This window comes from Megalops cyprinoides, chromosome 24, assembly GCF_013368585.1.
Source record: "Megalops cyprinoides isolate fMegCyp1 chromosome 24, fMegCyp1.pri, whole genome shotgun sequence".
Lineage (NCBI taxonomy): Eukaryota > Metazoa > Chordata > Actinopteri > Elopiformes > Megalopidae > Megalops > Megalops cyprinoides.
Window position 1 is genome coordinate 9,986,134 of NC_050606.1, and position 22,082 is coordinate 10,008,215.

Below are 22,082 nucleotides of genomic sequence, written 5' to 3' on the forward strand. Positions count from 1 at the left end.
GGGGGGGGGGGGGGTCCACTGCAGTTTTCCATCATGACTGCTGGGGGATTGGGGGTGGGAGGGGGGGCAGATATAGTAAGGTGGGGTCATTTCATGCTCACTGTTAGCTAGCTACCTCTAGCATTGTTCTGAATTTAACTTCACCCAACTTACATGATACACAGAATTTAACTTACATAATACACACAATAATAAATAGAAAAGAAGCTAATGTTTGCACATTTTGTTGGGCTAAACCCAGTTTTCATTGTCTTATATAGTTTCCCATTGCACTAAGGTTGCAGTTTCTTGAATATAGTTTTCAATGGCACTTTGCCAACAAGTGACAATTCAAGCTATTTGTTCACTACTCCTGAGTCACATAATGGCAATACAACAAACGGTAACAATAGCGTTCTGGAGCCAGATGGTCTGAACTGTCAGAGCTTTGTAAGAACAGACATCTCTTTTTATCAGACTGCTACAGTTAATTCAATTGTTCAGTTGCTGTTTAAATGGTCATATGACCACACTGAAGGATGTTCCAGGTGCCCCTTTTTAAATGCCTTTTATCATAACGCCCCTTGCTATGGTGCCATACAGTCATGCAGCGTTAACTGGAAGAAACCAGTTTCTTCTGTAGAACACACATGCCTTGTTATACTAAGTGGATTGCTTTAACAAAAAAAAAAAGCTGAATACTAGTGTATAGCATCCGCATTCTGCAGTATGAATTGGAGACACAGAGACTACACACATGTACTGTTTATACCAAGCATACAATTGTGGCAAAAAAAACAGCAATTATTGGGTCAAAAAAAGCAACGCACTAGAGGAGACAGATGCCGTTCGTGCTGAGAAGGACTGGGTAGCACATTTCATTTGTAGAACTGATTTTTTAGATCCCACAGTTAGCCATAGTACATTGGTCGCCGATATTGACATAATGACATTGGAAACGATTCAACGAGAGGCCACCTCCAAACCGCGATGTGAGAAATTTTAAAGAGCTGGTGGTAGGACGCAGTACCCCACACTGCGCTTACAGGCAAAGTCTCCACTTCACTGCACCTCCATTAATATGCATGGCTTCACTAATGATCCTGAACAGACCAGAATGATGTGGTTTGGAGACACAGCAGCAAACGCTTTCCAACATGACATGCTAGACTAAATTTGGTGCCTGAGTGGCCATCTTCTTTTTTTTTTTTTTTAAATCAAGAATGTCTCTTTTGGTGGTCACTTAAATTTTTTTGTAACTGCTTAAAAATTATGTACTATGGTGAAGACCTGTGGTGTCACCTTAGGTCAAATCAATAACACCAGTATAATCAATGCAGTTATTTTACCACTTTGTTCTTCCTGCCCTACAGAAGATATAAATGTACAGGAGACCACATAAATGATACATGGATATTAATTTATGTGCCCATGGTAAAGAATGGGATGTTAAGATACATGAAACATGATGAAAATTGACAATTACTACAATAAATTGATCATATGACTGTTCCTTGCTAAAAGCAAAACCCAGGACAAGCATTTTGGCTGTATGTACCAAACAGAAATCAGCATTGTAAGGGCACTTAACTTAGTTCATCCATGTATACTGGCCTCCAAAAGTATTCATACTCTTGCTAAAATGAATTAACAGGAAAAACACAATTGTACATGCAGTGTGTTTGTGCAAATAAAATGAAAATGCATACAGTTTTAACATTACTAATCCTACACAGAACAGCAGTACATTTTAAAAATAATTCCATTCTCAAAGAGCACAACATTGCAACTGTACAGGCAGAAAACAATTTTTCTGCATTGTTTAAACCACACGTGGCAGCATAATAAATCATGTCCAAGTTCAATCATTTCTTGAAGATAAAAATGAGCTTCTCTCTTCCGTGCCTTTCTACAAGATCATTAAGAGCAGTATAGAATATACAAGTCATCCATAGTGAATAATACAAATGGAACTTCTGAAAAGTATTCATGACATGAAATACAAAATAAAAAATAGGGCAAGTACTGTATCAAAAGAGCATATGTGAAGGGTCCTGCCACAAGTATGGCGCTACTGAAGACAAGCAAAAGAGACACATCCTGCGAGATCCAACAGGCTGGAGCTGGCCCAACCTCAATCAACGGAAGCCCCGGTGGACATCACCTATTCAGGAAAACCAGCCTTCCTGTGAATTTTTGATCTGTGGTCGCAAAAAAGCTGTAGAGGGAATTGCAAGCGCACAGGAGCTTCTCTGTCTTGAAAACAAGCCGAGTCCTTGAAGTCCTTGAAAATCTACCAGAGGCTAAACTAATGTGGATGGCAGGCTAGGAATCAGGAATGGCCAAAAGCATGTGAAGAGACTGTGGGCAGCAAAATGAAAGAGCACAAAAATGGATCAAGGCAGAAACATTCAAGCCAACATCAGGAATCATGAGAAAGGAAGCCTCAACGACAGCTGGGTGGCAAAAGCACTGGCTGAACCCATAAGCAAACAAAAAGAGCATAAAAACCATGATAAATGCTTTGACTCCACTCGAAATCGGGAAAGACTAATTGCAAAGCAAATAACAACTCAATAGATGGCAGAACATCAAGGATTTGTTACACAGTCTAATACTAACAGGATCAACATAAACCTCCAACAAAGAGATCAAACACAGGTTAAAATTAGCAAACTCTGGAAAAGGTAAAATATGTGAAATATATAAAACTATCCAAAAAGAAAATGTAGCAAAGCATGCATACTGGATAGAATAGCATTAGAGGCTATTCTAAGAGACACTAAAGGAATCAAAGGGTAAAGAGATGAGAGATTAGCCTGTTTGAGGAAAGGCAGTATTGGCCACAAAGTATTACCATCAGGCAGAACTTGTCCCTCTACATCACATTTCCATAAAGGAACCACTCAATGGAAGCTCGTGTGACTATATGAGATACCAGAAAAGCTCACTGCCAGCATCAAAAAGCTTCATGAACAAGCAGAGTGGTGGTACATTCCTCCCTAGCTGCCAGATTCTCAGTAGGCAAAAGAAAGAGGCAGGGCTACTTGCCGTCACTACTCTTTCTCACGGCACTGGAGAGGAGAAAAAACAGAAGAAAAAAGGAGGAGGAGAGGAGGGGAAAAAAACAACGAAGGCCGACACCTGGGAGCACAGTCCACACCATGGAACCGGTTGGATGACCTTGACTTTGTTGATGACATTATCGCACGCTGTGCTTACCAGCACACACAGTGTGAGATCTCTCAACTAGCAACATCAGATGTGACAGAGCTCACCATAAGCAGGAATAAAATGGAGATCATGTGCATCAATGGCACTTAAAAAGGGCAACATTCCCCTGTAAGGGCAAGCATTAGAAGGGATAGGCATACTGCAGAAAACGAAGCTGATCATTTTCAGTACAAATGGTGAAACCTGTTCTATATGGAGCAGAACTATGGAGAATAACAAGAGCCTCAGCCAACAAACCCTAGTTCAATAGAAAGTGCTTTTGAACCATGTTAATATTACACTAACCAAATGGGATAACCAAACCTATGAGATACAGCACAAGAGGATAATATAGAACTACAGAACTATAGAACATTTAACAAAATGAGGTCAGATTGAGCAAATATTTTTTAGAAACCGTATGGTAAGAGACAGCGGGAAAGATCCAAGAACATGAGAAGATCAGCAGAGACAAAAATGAAGGATGTAGGACCCTCAAAGAAGGAACTAGAGAAACTAGCCCAGAGCCAGTTCAGTTGACAAAACATGCACATGACCTGAACTCCCCAAAGTGTATAATAATAATAATAATAATAATAATAATAATAAGAAACCATGTTGTGTACAGATCAGGATAAATACAGAGGAGACTAAAGAGCAGCTTGTTACTTTGAAACATCCTGGATGTTAGGGACAAGTATCATGACTGTGCTATCAGTGAAAGCTGTACCGCTCCAAATTGCTAAGCTATTGAGCTTGCTACTATAAGCTGACATGGCCATTGCCCTAAAATGCACCCTTAGTGAGGGCATTCACTCACTACGCATACAGCCTTGCAAAGCTGTGTTGTCCTACTATGACTGTGAGGGTTTTTTCTCCACTGTTTAACAGCCCCCACATCCTGAATATGTGTTTCTGGTGTAGTTGTTTTTTTCATCTTACTATACATGAGGCAGGCTCTCTGGGGCCCTGGTGCTTGCTATCTTGCTATTTTTAGTGAAGTTTTCCACAGTGGGGAAAGTAGTCTTTTCAGAGGCTCTCATTTCTTATTTCAGCCTGTACTGACCTTAGTTTTCGTTATTAGCGAGTGGCTGTGAGCTTCTATTTGCTGTCGACTTATGTCTGCTGAACTTGAGGGTCAGTTCAAGAGTCTACATGAAAAGAAGATTTTACACTGCACATTTACCATGAGCAACAGCTACTGCACAGAGATTGTGCTGATGTGCATATGCCTCAAGCATTAGGTATTAGCAGAACTTCCACTTAATTTCCAAAATTAAGCTAAAATTTTGTTAAGCATTCAGCTAATGCTTGTCATGCTTATTGGAAAAAGTCTGGTCATTTTAAATGATTAAAGTTGCATGGCATCTTAGGAAGGCCTCATAAAAGTATATTTTTTTCTTCTTGTTAGCTGAAGAGATCCTCTGGTGGTGATTGTATGATTACTAAGCTTCTGCTGCCATTTATTGTTGTCACTGAAATTCTCCAAATTTTAATGTCAAACCATGCACCATTGTAACATGGTGCATGGTTTGGCACTTACCTTACCTACTCAAAGAGATGGTGTTAAAATTAATTTCTCCTTCAAAACAAAGTATTTGTAAAGACGTTCTTGGAAATTTATGCAACTTAACCCACACAGACCATGGGAGGATCTAAAATGTTCAGGGGTTGCTGCACCTCTTTTGTGTCCCATTCAACAGGACTCAGAACTGACAGATTACTTCACTTCGAGCATGTTTTCCAGCATTTAGAAGCAGAAAATGTCACTTTAAGCAGTGTGGAGTGAAGCATCATGCTCTCTTAGTGCTCAGAACAGGGGCAATATAAAAAGCAGTTTTTACTTCTCTGTGTTGACATCATAATGAATATGCTGACAGATCCAGTCCATCTAATAAAACACAATGACAACATTTGGCTATGTTATTCTTTCTGGCTACATATTATAGATGGTAATTGTATGCTGTTTTCACAAACACAACATCAACAGGGAACTTTAAAAAGCTTTTCTCTTTAAAAAAATTCTCTCAGCTGAACAGATCTGAAGCACTGTACTCCCTAATTCAGATGAAGCAAAAAAAAAAAATATATATAGAGTGCATTTAACCTGCCATCCCATTTAGCTGATCAAGCAGAAGGTTTAGATGTCCACTTTGCAGGAACTCATAGACACAGCCCTCTCTATGCAAAAACTTGAATCTCCAGGATAGGATGGCATTCAGCCTGAATTATTACCTGCAGTATGGAATTTGGTTGGCCCATTAATTCTTAACTCTCTTAACCACTCCTTAGATATTGGATCATTTCACAGAGACCAGAAATCAACTTCAATCTCACTTGCTTTCCAAAAAAGTTAAAGATCCTATGGATTGCACACGCTATAGGCCTTTCAGTTTATTAAACTCTGAACTAAAACTTTATGCAAAGGTACTCACAAAAAATAACTACTACTCTACAAAGAAAACTTAAACGCACTCCATAGCACAGTATTATTTAAAAAATTACTGTTGTAGTAGCCTATAGATACATATAAATCAACTTTAAAAACAAAGTTAAAATAGCCTAAGAACACTAAGGAGGAAGCTGCGAGCATGAACAGATAAGCAAAAAGTCAGACAACTTCCAACAGTTTTATATATATATATATATATATATATATATATATATATATATATATATATACGACATACAATACTTCTATAATATTTTATACTGTATATTCCATACAGTCTATACAGTAGTTTGTAATCTGCAACATTTAGTCAAAGTCCACTATCTAGTTAATTGCATAACCCTCAGAAACCTTTTTGCAACATTTTAGTTACTGCTCAACAACAACAGTGAGTAGCCAAGACACCATTCCCTGACTACCTTGACCCCCTAGTGTTACATTGCTCCTGGAAAATGGTCCAGCACATGCATAAACTATTTTAAAAAATACTGATCCAAATGTTCATTCTGTACTTCTCTCAACATTTTATTTTGCTGGTGGGAAACAGACAAAAATTTTCTAGTGTTCCGTAAAGTTATTGAAATATTCAGTCTTACCACCTTGAAATGCATGCCTGTCAACCCCTGCATGCAAAGCTAACTAATGGCGATGGTATGTCTGAACTGTTCCCTGACACAGGAGGAATGGAGTAGCAAGTGCATGTAAAAGACAGATTGAGACAAATGCATCATGGACCATTAACAGAAGGTGTGTGTGTCTTGTGAACAGATGCTGGCAATTTAAGAGAGAATGACATAGCAGTTGTGTGTTATGTTGCTGAACTCAAACCTGAACAATGACGCAGTCAAACATTTACTGAAGATTTAATTATGGCAAAATATGACAGAATAGTAGAGACTGAACAGTCAGATGTGACGGAGGACCGCAGGTCTCCCTTAAACAAGGTGACAGGGCACAAGAGATGGGAACTGTAGTAGAATAGATCAACATCAAAGAGGAAAACCAACAGAAAGAGCAGGCAAAAAAGAGACAAGGGAGACTCCAACGGATAATGGTTAAGACTGTCAGGTATTCCCAGACAGTAGAATACCTGAAGTCACAGCTAACCTGACCTAAAAAAAAACTTTTGTTTTTTAAAGGCATTATTTAGGAGTAACAAGGGAGACAGAGAAGGTAAATCTAACAATATCTATACACCTGCAGTAGCCCCTAACGTAGGCATCATGTACCTAATTATGCAACCATGTACCCTAATCTACTGAAAGAAGTGAACTCTGACTCGTATCATGTAATATTACAGCAATAATAGAATGACAATACCCATTATCAACAGAGTAACAGACGACACAGTGCATGGTTTTGGTGTCTCCTGTGTGAGAGATGTCATATCTGAGTGACTTACAGAGTGACAACATGAATGTTCAACCGCATGGTAATCCTTGTGTATATCTGTCTGTCATCTCTACCATTCATCACCAGTTGCCTCTTATCCATCACACATAAGCTGTAATGTAGAGCCGGATTATGTTAGAATAATTACTGACCCAAAGCGAACGACAAGTAATGAACAGCACTTTTTAATTCAGTCACCTTAACCTGCATAGGCAAATGTCACCCCAGAGAAAAGCATAGCAGCCAGTCATCAGTCATCAGGAACAGCACTTTAACAACAACCCCAGAAATCTAGTCAGACCTATCGTTCACATTGGTGGCTAAAGACAAACTGCACTTAGATCAGTTAAATAACATGGTGGACGAACAGACTTCTCCAGTTTACACCTGTTTGAGACCAGACGTGGCCAGGTGCTAGATCTTATCAGTAAAACCCAGGCAATGCCCTTTTATGCATCATTTCTTTTGGCATACCTGAAAGGGGTACTGTAAATGTCAAAGGCAATAAATAGTCGGAACTGTTTTCTGGCCGCTCCCGGACAGGGAGGTGTGGCAGCATGAATTAAGAGTGCACATAACAGTCTGCAGCTGCTGCCTCCCTATTCAGTGAGTTCTGAGCTTTGGTCATGGAGAACATGGAGGATATGTTTTACATAGAGACACCACTGTAGAGGATGCTCTTGCTGCTCAACAAATCACATGACTCTTGTTAAAGCTCTACTGTTGTTCACAACAACATACCCACAGAAACAGACAAGTTAGCTTAACTAGCTAAGCTAAATTAGCTTAGCTAATTTTTAACTATGTGACAGATTTTAACCATCAGGTATGTAAAGTTCTCACAAAAAAGTAAGAGAAATGTAAACGGATATGAACAATTTTTGGACAAGACTGTACACTTTGAGCAAGTACTCAACAATAAAGAAAAATAAGTAGTAACAAGAGTAAATAATCATTGAAACTGACACACAGTAACTTGAAATTAGCAAAAAAACTAAACTATTACAGAACAACCGTTAATATTCAAGAAGGACTTCATGTGTGAGTGCCCAAAGCGAACAGAAGAGCCATATCTCTTGTTCGTCCATCATAGTTGATGATGACCATGGCACATCTCATTATGTTGGGTTTTGGTGGGTGCGCATATGGCTGAACAGACCAGTCTGAGCCCGGAATTCTCTGTGGCACACTGGACAGGTCTGGGAGGATGTAGAGCTCTGAGGTGCAGCCACAAGTCCTTCCTTGGCAGATTTGCGCTGCTGCCTCTTCAACATAGCGCAGGACCTTCTCCTGCTCTCACAGAGGGCTGCACCTTCCTGGACTTTTCTTCTCCGGGCAGGCTGGTCCTGAGTTAGGGATTCCCAGCTTTTCAGGTCAAGTCCAAAGCTCTTCGAGGGGGCTTTCAGGGTATCTTTGTAGCGCTTTCTCTGGGCCACCTCGTGCTCGCTTGCCATTTTTCAGCTCGCCAAAGAAGACTTGTTTTGGCAGTCTCGTGCAGGGCATTCTGATCACATGACCAGACGTCATGTGTGAGTGCCCAAAGTGAACAGTAGAGCCATATCACCATATTAAACTAAACACATACCAAGACAGTTTTAAAGAACACCCATTCACTGTCCTCATGAAATCACACTGTAAGGTCTTTTGCACCTGACAAAATTGATGTAAAATAGAAATAACATTAAATTTATTCAATTAGTTCCATCATAATTCACACACTGGCCTTAAATCTAGCCTTGCATACTGAAAGTTGAAGTACCTAATGATATTTAAAAAGCTCATCTCTAGGAAATTAAGGTGGATAACACTTACAAATTTCTGGAAAACTCTAGAAAAAGCCTAAAGTTTTAAAGCACTAAAGAAAGACAGTGAACAAGGCTATTAGTATTTCAAACTGCAATATTGATCCAAATATATGGATGAGTAGTCAGCGATAAAATAACCAAGGAGCTCATCTTAGATATCTTTTCTCTAAATTTTCTTCCATAAATAATTGCTGATCCAAATGAACTGAGAAAAAGGTAGGTGTCTCTTGCCCCCCAAAGACATCTGATAATATGAAGAAACATTGTTTTCATGATACAATTAGTAGAATCTGGACAGAGGACAACATCATCAGAAAATGCACAAAGATGGACAAACATGTTAAACTGACTACAGGTAAGCTCTGTAAACCTGTAAATGTGCGTTCAGCAAAATCAGGGAAGGCTTGCGTCTGAGTGTCAATTTAAGCTGCCCTAGACTTGGGTCTGGTGAGTGCAGGTCCAGTTATGCAGATTCAGGTACACTTGCACTACAGGTATGAACACTTGACTCCATCAGTGGTGTTGTCCCACTTCATTGGTTGATAGGGAAGGCAGGGATGGCCAGGGAAATGCCTCCTCCATGAACCTGAAAAACTGTCATAGTTTAAACTCTCAACCTTGCACGCTGATTCTCGTCAGCTCACAAACAAACTCCATGTAGTTCACTTCCTTATTTAAAAGACATAACCAAAGATGGAATTTGGTGTATGAGATCAGAGTCATTTGCCTACATGCACTACCAATCATTGCAACACAATGAATATTGCTTACCAGAGACGCCTCCACACTCCTGAGTTGTGAGGCACCTGTTACAGGTGAACGCTTACTTTTGCAAATACTTTGGCAAGCACAGGCTATTTGGTTTCATGAAACCCGACAAATTTAAAGCCAGACACATTGCCATAGCAACACACCCAGGGTTTTATTCCAGCTCCACAGTAGGCTAATTCAAACTTAACCAGGCTGTGTGTATGAATTCATATAGTCAAGACCAGTCAAATCTGATATTCTCCCCATTGAAAAACTGATGTAACCTTGATATAGATCACACTGACATTTTGGCCTGACAAGGGAGGATAGTGAAGAGAACACAACTAAGTCTGATACATTACTGAAGACGTAAAGACAACAAGAAGATCTCCAACAAGAAGATACAGAGCAGAAAGAAACAGGGCTGACAGGATATTCGCGCCATCATTTCAAGAATGTAGCTATGAAAATGACAGGCTGCCACTTAAGGTTGGCACATAAGTTGCTAGCTTTCTAGTTACCAGTGATTATAAGGAAACATCTCTGGCTATCAGGCTAACTAGTTAGTGGCCAGTTTCTTATGTAACCCCAACGTTGATACTACGCTATAGATGGTGCACATACTGTTCTATATTTTTCTACAGATAAGTAATGAAATATGTAAAAGTTATCACACCTACCTTCATAGCTTGCATTTTTGCCTTTGCCCGTGAGTGCAAACCATTGAAACTGGAGGAGTATTTTGACTCGTGTCCAATATTTGTAAAACTTTGAAATGGACCTACATCAACTGGGAAAAAATCAAAACAAATCATCACTCTCACACATCTCTCTGAATGCTTTGGTGTTTTGGAAAAATAGCACTAATGGGGTTTATATAACTTTAATGAAATATAATTCTACCATTTAAATTATCATGGATTAGAGATACATTCTGGGAGTTCAAGCCTGTGTTATGCTTTACCTGTTTCTACCAACATACCACTGTTTAATGCAGATTTACTGGCATTTCATATAATACAGTATTTAAAAATGCTGCTCCTTAGATATAATGGAACCTCTAGCTAGCAACAACTATGAAAGACAAACTTGCAACCTTTGTAGCTATCGTGTATAAGAGATACTAGAAAACATACATACTTAAAGCTCCATACCCCGGTCAAAAATCCAACAAACCAGTAAAAAATAGGTGTTTGCGTCCTTTCATGTGTGGTCATGCACTCAGCTGGCACTTTAACCTTCCGGGCCAGTAGGTTTCAAATTTACTGGCCCAGTGGGTCATTGCACAATCTTCTTTACTGTCAAGCCCTATATCATGTTCTACTGTTATGGTTATTACTATTCTAATTACTATTATACATTCTGTTATATTACCATTATGATCGCAACTGTTATATGTGTTAAATGTGAAAAATGTTAAAAAATTTTCTGTGTCTGTCTAAACTGAGCCCTCAGTTTGCATGCCAGTTTGGCATCTTTTCACACGAATAATCTGACACTGCATGAAACTTGCAAGCCGTTTTTTTGAATGCCAGTGAATTAATTGGACTTGAGCTGAATATTAGGTGCACAAATTCTCCAACTGCATCTGTGTCACTGATGCTGCTGTTAAGATGCATGGGACTAGTGGATTTAAAACTTGAGTGTTTATGGAATTGTGATTTCTCTAGACTGGTGTTTCTCTAATTTCTCTGCAATCATGGACGAATGCTGTTCTGAGCTTTTTCCACCATCCCCTTTATTCAACAATCAGATATCTTAGCTATCTATTAAGAGCTAAACCTCGAATTCAAATTAAATTAAAGCATCCAGTAATTGTATATGCAACCTCAACAAAATCCACAATAGGCTGTGTGTAATAAGCTTGAAAATGTGACTGTATTTATTCCATGATTAAACAGTTTGATCATTTAATTTGTGCATTCTACTTCATTGTTTTGAATTTTGACATTTCCTCAATAATGGTTCAATACCTACCAGTGTCATGCATTGATATACTACACCACATTAACGGATACCTTTAAGCGCACTCAGCATCTACAGTAGCAAGCTAGATTACCTTGTTATTATACTGTGCTTTATAAACTGCTTCATTTTAATAACAGACAAAAACTCCAGATGGGAAATGCCATTAGGGTTGCATTTCTCAAGAGAGGTTCCATCATTCTCCACTTGACAGAGCACTGAGACCTTTTCTCAAATTATTCTTAAAAAGTTTTCTAATGTGAATACCATGCTTGATGGTAAGAGTTGCTAAAATCATGTGGCTTGGGTATTTGACAAGTTGGAAGAAAAAAAGAGACTGAAGAGCTGATGATTCCCATCCAACCAGAAGGCTGCATGAAGTGCAGAATAACATTCCTTAGGTAAGAGCAAGTTGGGAAAACAAGGGCCTATAATTACATATTGTGACTCATACTGTACTACTGAGAAAGTAACTTGCGGAGGAGTGTGCAAATATTTATGAATGAAAAGTGATATTTTCAATTACCTCTCCTCAGAGGACATACATCATCAAATCTTACCCCGCCACCATTTTTGGCAACAAACATGGTCACATAAAATGCCTAGTGTAATGCACAAAAAATAAAAATGGCACTTCTCCTGTGCACAGCCATCTTGGGGAATAATAACATATGGGGCAAGTTCAACCACACAGACCGCTGTAACCGCTGTGCTCCTGCACAACATTCCTCTGTCCTCAGAATACCTTGCAGAGGACCGTGTCACACTAGTTTATGCCACAATATGTTTCATTTCCTCCATGACAAAACTTAACAGTTTAGGCTTTTGGTCTCATTGGTCTGCAGTGGCATAATGTTACAAATACTATTTAAGGGTGTCAGGGGCCCGTATCACTGACAAACACTCCTTCTCTGCTGTGGAGTCTCTGGTCTCCCTGGGAAAAAAGAGCTGTCTGTTGCTGCGCTAGTTTCTGGCCCTCACCTTGCAACAAATCTACCGGACTTACACATCAAGCCATTGTGTGTGGCTGCTCTGCTGTAAAAGGGTGGGGATGAGCCTCCTGGACCACCAAATGAAACCTGAAAACACCTTACTTTCTTCCTGGCGCTGGATAGTGGACAAGCTCTGATGGTTTCAACCTCTTTCAGCTAGAGGTGAAGGACTCCTTTCCCCCAGCACATAGCCAAGGTACAGTCCCCCACACCAAATTGCATTTGTAGGCACTAACCATTATGTGTGCCTGGTAGAGGCAGGGGAACACATCAGATCAAATGATGCATATGATCCTTTCATGTCAACCTACATATAATAACATTGTATGTAACTGCGTAGCTCTGTCCTCTGCAGAACCTAGCCAATGAGACACGGAAAAGATGAAGAGGCCCTATGCAGCCTAACTGGCAATACTGTGAACCGCTACAACCCACATGGAGGGCAGAAGTGCTTCAACTCCATGGCCTATTTAGTGATGGGAATTGGCCCATACCCTTCATACTGGTCCAAACTGGACAGTTTATTTCACCTTCTCCAATTGATCCAGGAGGACACTGACCATTAGCATAAGGATTGTAAAATGAAATTGAAATAAGATATGAGAGGTCTACACAAATGTGCAGCCTGCTGTTCCACGTTCATGATTGCACCACTCAATGCCTGATGGTATGCTGACCCCAAAGCTGAGGAGAACTTTAACCTCTTGTTTCAGAGAAGGTGTAGAGAAACCTGCCAACACATCTGAACAGATGAGTCCAGGGGAAGCAATGGAATGTGGTGCTGGCTGCAGGCCTTTGTTTAACCAGAATTGCAGGGCAATACTGTCCTCTTCCCAGGCTTGTAAGAACCTTGATGTCATCCTAAATGACTCCCCTTCACAGACAGCAGCATACCACAAATTATTTCACATCAACATAAGAAAGACCTTCTGCTTCCTCACCTCACAGTTATGCCCCGGCCCAATACACAAGAGCTAAGCTAAATCATAACTTAGCAGACAGCATACCGATTCTGAAAAAATGTGACTATAATCCTGCTATGATGCCTCCATGGAATGTCTAGGTTGGACTAAGGCACGAGCAGTGTGAAAGCTAAAACCTCTCAGTGTATGCGTACCTTCCCAATCCTGAGCCACCATAATAAGCCTTTACTCTATCGAAGCGAACCATTTCACAATTCAAGTATGGCAGAAATTATACAATGTTTGCTTTAGTGGGTGGATATATATACAGTGTCTGGGTGACTGAAGCTTCTTTGTAGTAGAATGGCAACTCTGCCAATAGTTAGAAGCACAAACTAAAAACAAATATTGGTAATTTCAAACTAATTCAGAGTACAGAAAATGGTAAAAGAGCTACTGTAACAAATTGCATCATTTCTATGGGACACTGAACTGAGAAAGATAGAATCAATAAGCTTGCTAGCTAACATTGTGGCAGCTACTCTGTTGCTAAGTAGTAGTCAATTAGCAACCACATTAATTAGTGATAGAATACAAAGCTCATACATTTGCTGAATTTTAGCAGAAACATTACTACTGTTCCTCACAAATCCTTTCCACTACATTTTTCTTTCATGCTTGTGCAACAACAGTCTTTATCTGACATACGACAATGCATCTGATATGAATATTATCAAGAATGCTTTAAGGTGGTCTGGTTCTCTAATTTTAATACAGAAAATCAATATTTTCATTGAACATTACTGAATGTGAGTAGACATATTACTCGACTGAGTAAATTTGCACACCCCTACTAGCTACTATTCAAAACACCACCAGAAAAATAAAGGGGCATTTGAAACACTGATGAATTACTCTGTTACTGTAGCAAGATGATAGATTACCTGGCACTGGCTTGACCTCATGCAAGTCCACCAATATGCACAAATGGCACAAATTCTGTTTTTAAAGCATATAAATCAAATGATGATAAAAGTTTACAGCACACCAAGATGGATATCATTATATGTTTGGTTTATGTAAGTTGTATAAATTAAGAGGAGCTACAAGCGATACAAGTGTCAGTATCTAATCTTTCAGTAGAGTACAGAAAAAGAGATAAAGCATAACCATCCTGGCAGGTTTCAACAGTCTTGCCATGTTTCACTTGCAGATTAAAGATGAACTACAAGAGATTGAGGAGACATCATCAATGGTAAATAATCTCCTGTCCTGAAGACAGCAAGGACTTTAACACAAAAAAGTCCACTGGCTTAAAGAATTTAATTTGGATGTGCAACCTTGCTCTTTGTGCAGAGCTCCTGGCACACTTAAGTGACATTGATGTCAAGCTGCAAAGCAGAAATGTGTTTGTACACGAAGTCTATTCTAGTGTGACAGCTTTCAAAGTTAAGTATTGACAATATTACTCCCTCTCGAAAGCTGAAAAACCTTGGAACTGCCACCAGGGCAGAGACAAAAGTAACATTTTTGTGGCATGGAGACTGTTCTCGCTAATCCTCAGATTCTGAGGAGATGGATAAGACAGTGAAGCTGGTGTCATGCAGACCGTACCACAGGAATCACTGTTCTCCAACTGGATATCCCTTTTATGCCTCATTGAGCAAAACAAAGTTCCTAAATATCCACAAGGTGGCACAGAAAGTCCTTCTTTTCTTTCAGCTCTACCTGTGTAGGCAAACATTTTCCATGATGGAGTCAGATCCGTGGTAACTCATAAGCATCTCATTTCCGTATTGCAGATCTTCCCCCAGAACAATGATGCCAGACTCTGATGGCACTGCCAAGAAGGGTGACCAGTGGCATCGTTCAAGTGAATCACAGAGGGTACAAAAAGCAGGTACTTTTAGTTTAATTACTGTAGTATGGTAATAGTGTGTTTACAACACTAAAGGTGTTTAACTACTTATCTAAATCTTTTTGGTTTAACTGAATACAGCCACAATATTTTGCCTGTCCATTTGGTTATTGGCAGAGTTAAGCAAAGAAAACTGACTATTCAGTAAAGTTAATTATGATGTCTGATATAAAGAATATTTAAAAACCTAGCATATCTCTCTACCAATGACAGTTTTCAGTTGTCAATCAGTCCAAAGTAAACAGACAGTTCAATGACTGTAACTATAATAAAATGTTTTAATTTTAAAATGTTTTAACTTAATTTCCTAACAATCCATGAAAAACTGATCTTGATTACTTGTGTAGCTGTAACACACCGTATGCGGGAGAATGGTAGATGTGCAAATTTAGACGTGATTATAGCAATTAACATATTTTTATGCACCTTGCACTAATTGCGATTGATGGCGTAACTGCCACTGGGTAGAAAGAAAGATACCATCTGGATGCAGAGGGTAGGAATATGAGTGGTCTGGGTCTCTAGACAATTCTGTGTGAATTGGTCAATAATCAGTCAATCAAATTTTATTTGTTATAGTGCATTTTTACAACCTGCATATTCAAGTGCTGATTGCTATCACATCCATAGTCATAACATATCCAGATGGATTCAATTCCTCACCAACAACTGGCATGGGAGCCATATGGTCCTAACCCTGTGCGAGATCATTACATGCAATTGAAGCATCCCTAGGACCAGGGCCGGTGCTATGGGGGTGCTTAGGGGTGCATTTCATTTCATGTTTTTTTAAGATATGACGCTTTGCGTCCTCTGTATTTTCTCCATGTCGCCAAGCCCTCCTAGGACTGATGACTACCAGTATCCCAGAGTACCACAAAAGACACCTAAACACATCAGTGACCTGCTAAGACTTCAGCTGTAAGATGAAGGTCTCAGAGGCTACCATACGCATGTCAGCTCTGTGGTGAATGACCCGCGTGGGGCAACACGTTGCGCCTGGCCACAGACACATTCCAACAGAAACTGACCAAACATAAAATCAGCGCAACGTTACGTTCACAGCGATGACTCGCACTTCAATCTGTTCCAGCAGGACAGCAGGCAAAGAATGTGCTGAAGATGCAACATCCATGTTGTGATATGAAACTGGACCGGATTGGAAGTGCAATGGTATAGGTCACAATACAGCATGGATGCAGGTTACATTGTGTACTAATGGCTCCTTGACTCCTCGCAGCACTATATGTAGTTCACAATATCGCACGCAGAGCAAAATGTGCCCTCAAGTTCCCCCATGACAACACAGAACAAATACTGCGTTTCTTGCATTTGTCAGACTTTTCTAGCATGGAACAAAATGTTCAATGGACTATTCATCCTGTTCACCTGACACGAACCCAACAAGGCACCACTGTGATACGTTGGATTTGTATGTGCATTTTCATGACCGCATCCACATACAGTTTGCAATCCTGTCATCTGCAAAGCGCCCAATGCAAGACAATCTAGACTCTTGAGTCTCTAGATTCTAGAGCAACATGTACTAATCAAAAGTGCTAGTTTTGTTAAAAACTAAAGATGCTGTTCTTTCTAATATAAAGGACAATTATTCTGGAAAGGTCGCTGATAGATTTTTACTTTGAAATTATTTCTTTCCTCCAATGCTCTGTTCTTCACCATTATCATATCAACAACTACTGTAGGCTTCTGGGGGCACCACACCCATTGAGAGCCCCTAATTGCTCTGATTTGTTCATTCATTGGTGTTCAAGGAAAATTTAACCCGGAATTAATGGAAACACCACATCCTGCTGAAGCTGACAGGAAAGAAATACTGGCAAGAAGAGCAGTATGAACATTTTTCTGTGTAGCATAATGTACCTGTGTCTGTGCAATATCTGAGTGATCATTTTGCAGACCACCACTATGGTTCTGATCACATTTTCTGCCCATTGCGCTCATCCTTTCTGACCACATTTCATTTCTCTGTCTAATGGGCCTGGTCTCCATGGTGCCCCATGGTGGTACTTTGTCGGAATTTAAATACTTGCAGGCCGACAAACTGCGCAACTTCAATTTTTACATTTTACATTTATTGTGAATCTGTTAACAGTATTCACTGTGGTTTATACTAGCTGTTTGACTTAACAGTCAGTTATGGAGATATTCCTACACTGTTAGATAACTTCATGAAAAAATGTGTACATGGAAATTCTCTTTCATACAAATAGATTTTATTAATCACATTACTAAAAAGAAATATGAAGGTGTTTCTACAAAATATCTGTGAGGGAAAGAAAACAGATCATGTAGGTTATTACATTGCTCTTTTCCTCCTGAGAATACAAGCAGGCATGACAGTGGTCCTCCATCTTTTTTTTTTTTTTGGAATGTGTGACCATTCATTTACCAGAACTTTCCTCCCTGTCAATCTTCTGGACCACTGCAACAGACAGAGAACGTCCATCTGCAGGCTCAACTGCAACAGTAATAAGGACTGACAGAGAGGAGGGATATGCCGTCTGCTCAAGTTTTGTGATTGAAAACTTGTAGCATGACAACCTCAGGTTGCTAATGAAAGGAAATAATAAAAAATAAAGCTAAACGCTGTTTGCTAAATATATTTTACTGACTTACTTTTAACTTCTTCAATGTATCACAGAAAGCACACAAGATGCTGTCTTCTAGAATTCATTTCTTCATTTAAATTTTTTTTCCTTTATTATGATTAATTTCAGTAACTAAACTGATTTAATTGCAATACCTGAAGTGTTTTAACTTTCTTCCTATTTTTACATTCATAACATTTTGTCAATATGTATAAAAATATCATACATTTACTCCTGCACATGTATTTTTTCTGTTAACCTACTATTTTCCACACTTTTTATCTCATCGTCTCTATCTAACTTGATCTCCTTGGCTTGATGTAATTGAACATGTATATGAACTTGATTTCAAATATTATTTGATTCAATATTTTGCCTGCTCTTCTATGGTAATTCTCTCATGCATTGGAGCAGAGGACCTGGGAGTGAGTATTAACATTAATAGTACTACCACCAATACCACCACCAACAGTTCTCCTGCTCCTACTACTCATGGAAATACTGAAGCAAAAATAATACCATTTCATAAAGCAATGAAACACCCAAAATACTATCTTTGTCATCATAATTGAATGTAGTAACATGAAGTCTTGAAAACTGTGATTTTCTTGAACTGTGTGTATATGTACGCTGCATTGGAGGATGAGAATTATGCATTATGTACAATATTTAAATATATAAGTACCTGTGCATGCATATCCCTACCATTTCACTTACATCTTCATATGGGTTCAATTAACCAACAACGAGAAACTAACAGACCAAAAAAACCTTATACTACATTTATGTGTGATATGAAACCTCTTGGTTCAGTGTGACCTACAGTATATGTTTTCAATGTGACTTTTTACTCTTTTCACTGGTTCCTCTTGGCTCAGTGATCTGGAATCCCTAAGATACCGTAGGGCCAAGCTCAATAAGGGAAACTTTCCCAGTTAGCACACACATTCTGTTGGCAGCAGTGAGATACACTCTGTGGTCACTGATATCAGAATAAATAGTTACCACTTAGGAAGCACTGTATTTTCTAACCAAATTATAATGTCCTTTTACATATTGCTTTAAAGATGGTTATTGAATGAATTTCTCTGTAGTGTTATCCATAACTACTGATCTGTTTTAAAGGCATTTGTAAATTAAAAACCTAATCACATCAGTCATTAAGGACCAATTACACAACCCCCTAAATAACTCATTATTTCACTTGTGGCACAGGCATATTACCACCTTGTTTTCATGGGGGTCCAGCCTGCGAACCCACGGTCAAACAGAGTTCATACTTCAATGCACACACCTAGACAGGTCTCCTGTGAGACATGCTTTACAGGGACTGGGAGTACCATGACAGACTGCCACTGCCAACACTCACAACGTGGGAATGTCACCGGGAAAAAATGTACAGAAACCCACAACAACTGATAAACACAAAGAATCACGCCGCATGTATTTCTGACATCCGGAACACAGAGTATCCACTGTAGACAGAACTCAACAGCCATTGTACTTTGACCTTAACTTTCAGAAACTCATTCTAGCAAGCATTGTGCAGGAATAAAAATGCAACACTTAACTACTTAACACTTGTGACCTAGAAGTAAAGAGAAAAATGGCAGGGATCTGGCTGAATGCCCCAGTATGCTTAATTGTCATGCTCAAGTAAATATTTAGGGGAATCTTTGGAAAATGGCTTGAAATCCTATATTAATGATTCTCATTACCTTATTCATAGTAATATTTTCATTATAATTGGCACTCCTCAAATGAATAACATACATTAAAGTTACACTATTTCTTTATAACCCAGAGAATCTTTACTACTTTCATTAAATTATTTAACTGGGGAAAATAAACAGAAACACAAACTACTTCAACAACGCAGACATCAAAAACTACTGTATTTCAAGTTCAGACCTCCAATGAAAGGAATATTAACTGAAAGCAAAGTAATGTTGAAAAAAAAATCCTTACCATTCCACATAAATTAGCCACCTCACTGTATTTTTTGTTGGCTCAACTCTGATCAACACCACAATGCAACACTGTGTTAAAGACACTTTGTAATATCTGTATATGACAACATGACATGTTTAAATTTCTGAGACACCCTCACCTGCTGGCTATGCTCTGTCTGCAGTGCTGCCTGAAGGGCATGAGGTGATAGTTCATGGCATCCAAAAGCAACTTCTGGCAGACGGGGTCGCTTCTCATAAAGTCAACAGACTGCACCCTCTCCACCAGCTCGGGGGCAGGGATGAGCGCAAAGCGCAGCCTCTTCATCAGATCCGGGGCGTAATGCATTCTCGTTTCCCGGTCATGCTCCAGCCACAGTACCGACATCTGGAAGAGCGCCAACTCCGACTCCACGGGGGGCGGCAGTGCGTCCAGCATGGCGCACATCTCCTCGAAGTTCAGCAGCAGCACGTCCTCCACCAGGTATTTGTTGGCCAGCTTCTTGGTCTCGTCTAAGCCGTGGAGTGCCGCAATCTTGCAGATCTGTTTGTAGTTCTGCACGGAGATCTGGTCGTTGAGAAACTGAACGCTGAGCTTGGTGATCTGAGGAATGTTGAGGATCTTGCTGACGGAGAGGACCTCTTCCACGGTGTCAAGGGAGAGGGTCACGTTGGCAGTGTATAGGTACTCAAGCACTAGCCTTAGTCCAATGGAGGAGCAGCCCTGTAGCACCAGGTTGTTAATGGATCTGGGGCTTGCCAAAAGCTTTTCATCAGGAGAGGAGGAGGGGGTGCCACTGCTCCCCTGGTCCTTGCTCGAAATCCCCTCATTGTTGAGTGGGTGACTGGAGAAGAGAGACCTAAAGTACTGGGAGCAGGACGCCAGCACTGCTTTGTGGCAGTGGAACTGCTGGCCCTGGGCTGTGAGCGTCACGTCGCAGAAAAGCTGCTTCCTCCACAGGAGATTGAGTCCGTGCAGCAGGGTATCACTGTGAGTCGGGTCAAAGGTGGATGTTCTATCGCCCGATCGGGACATGACTTCCTAGCTGTTAACACCACCTACAAATTAAGCATGACATTGTTTTATTTCATGCATTTCTTTTGAATCAATGTGTCGAAAAAAATCACTAAAACGGACGTATGAGAAAATAACATATTATTTGATCCGAATAAGGGCAAGTCATTGAATCCACAGTTATACTGTACATCATATATAGCTTTATGGTTTAATTAAAATGTATTCGGTTAATATTAAGCTTCAAGTGTCAGTCGAGCTTGACATCAATTCGGCACTCTAAAGATACTGACTACGGTTTCAACGTAAACTCCACTCCTGCAGTTGTCGCCGAACGTGAAATAATCAATTGTTTCGTTTCCTCCATACGTGCCTTTCTGAGTTTATTCGCTCAGCGTCCGTAAATCCGGCACAGACATCCCGTCTTTTAAACAGGACCGTTTTAGATGGACGCTGCGGCTTAAAAAGACACTGGCAAAGCAAACTAGTATAGGAGATACTGCAGCACCTTCCTTGGCAACGCATTTTAAGTTGTTGGCTAAAGGAAAAGGCAGCCCCCATAAAGGGTACCGCGAAGCTATTTGGTATTAAAGTAGCGTATTCTATTTTAAGATAATCGTACTGCTGCCGCACAATAACAACGCTTGCACATTCCACACACACAAAACACGCAAACACCACGGTACAAAAGCAATTCATTTATCCGCGAGTAAATCATTAATGCTGAGCGATTGCGCCTCTCTTGTTCCGGAGTTAGGGTTAGTCAGATCTAGCGCCAGGGAATCTATAACACTACCAAACGTATTCATTTCATTCAGAAATCGACTTTAAAAATAAGCGCTTTCAGGTCGACGTATTCACCGTAAGCATTGGTCCGTATATATTTGGAATATGAGGACGTGTTTTTGAATTTAAATCTGACACCAGCTACCATCTGGTTTCCCTGTCGGTACGTTCTCCAAAGGCGACTGTCAGCACTAAACATTGTGAGCAGCTAGCTATAGCTAGAACACAAGCCAAACTTACCTGACTTAAGAGCTTGACAAAAAAAGTAAGCTTCGGGTCCTCAAGATTGTGACTTGACTTTCCTTTGTTCTTTCTTTTTTAATGAATCCTCTCCTTTTTAAAGGCTACAGTC

General features: G+C 39.8%; 1 protein-coding gene across 1 annotated transcript in view; it reads right to left on the reverse strand.

The window, feature by feature from the left end:
* The window catches only part of klhl14 (kelch-like family member 14), a 44,306-nt gene extending 23,320 nt beyond the window's left edge, over positions 1-20,986 (reverse strand). Inside the window, exon 1 of the mRNA XM_036519453.1 lies at positions 20,091-20,986. Coding sequence (XP_036375346.1) covers positions 20,091-20,965 — 875 coding nt within the window. The 5' untranslated portion in view covers positions 20,966-20,986. The remainder of the gene's footprint in view (positions 1-20,090) is intronic.
* Positions 20,987-22,082: the final 1,096 nt, after the last annotated feature.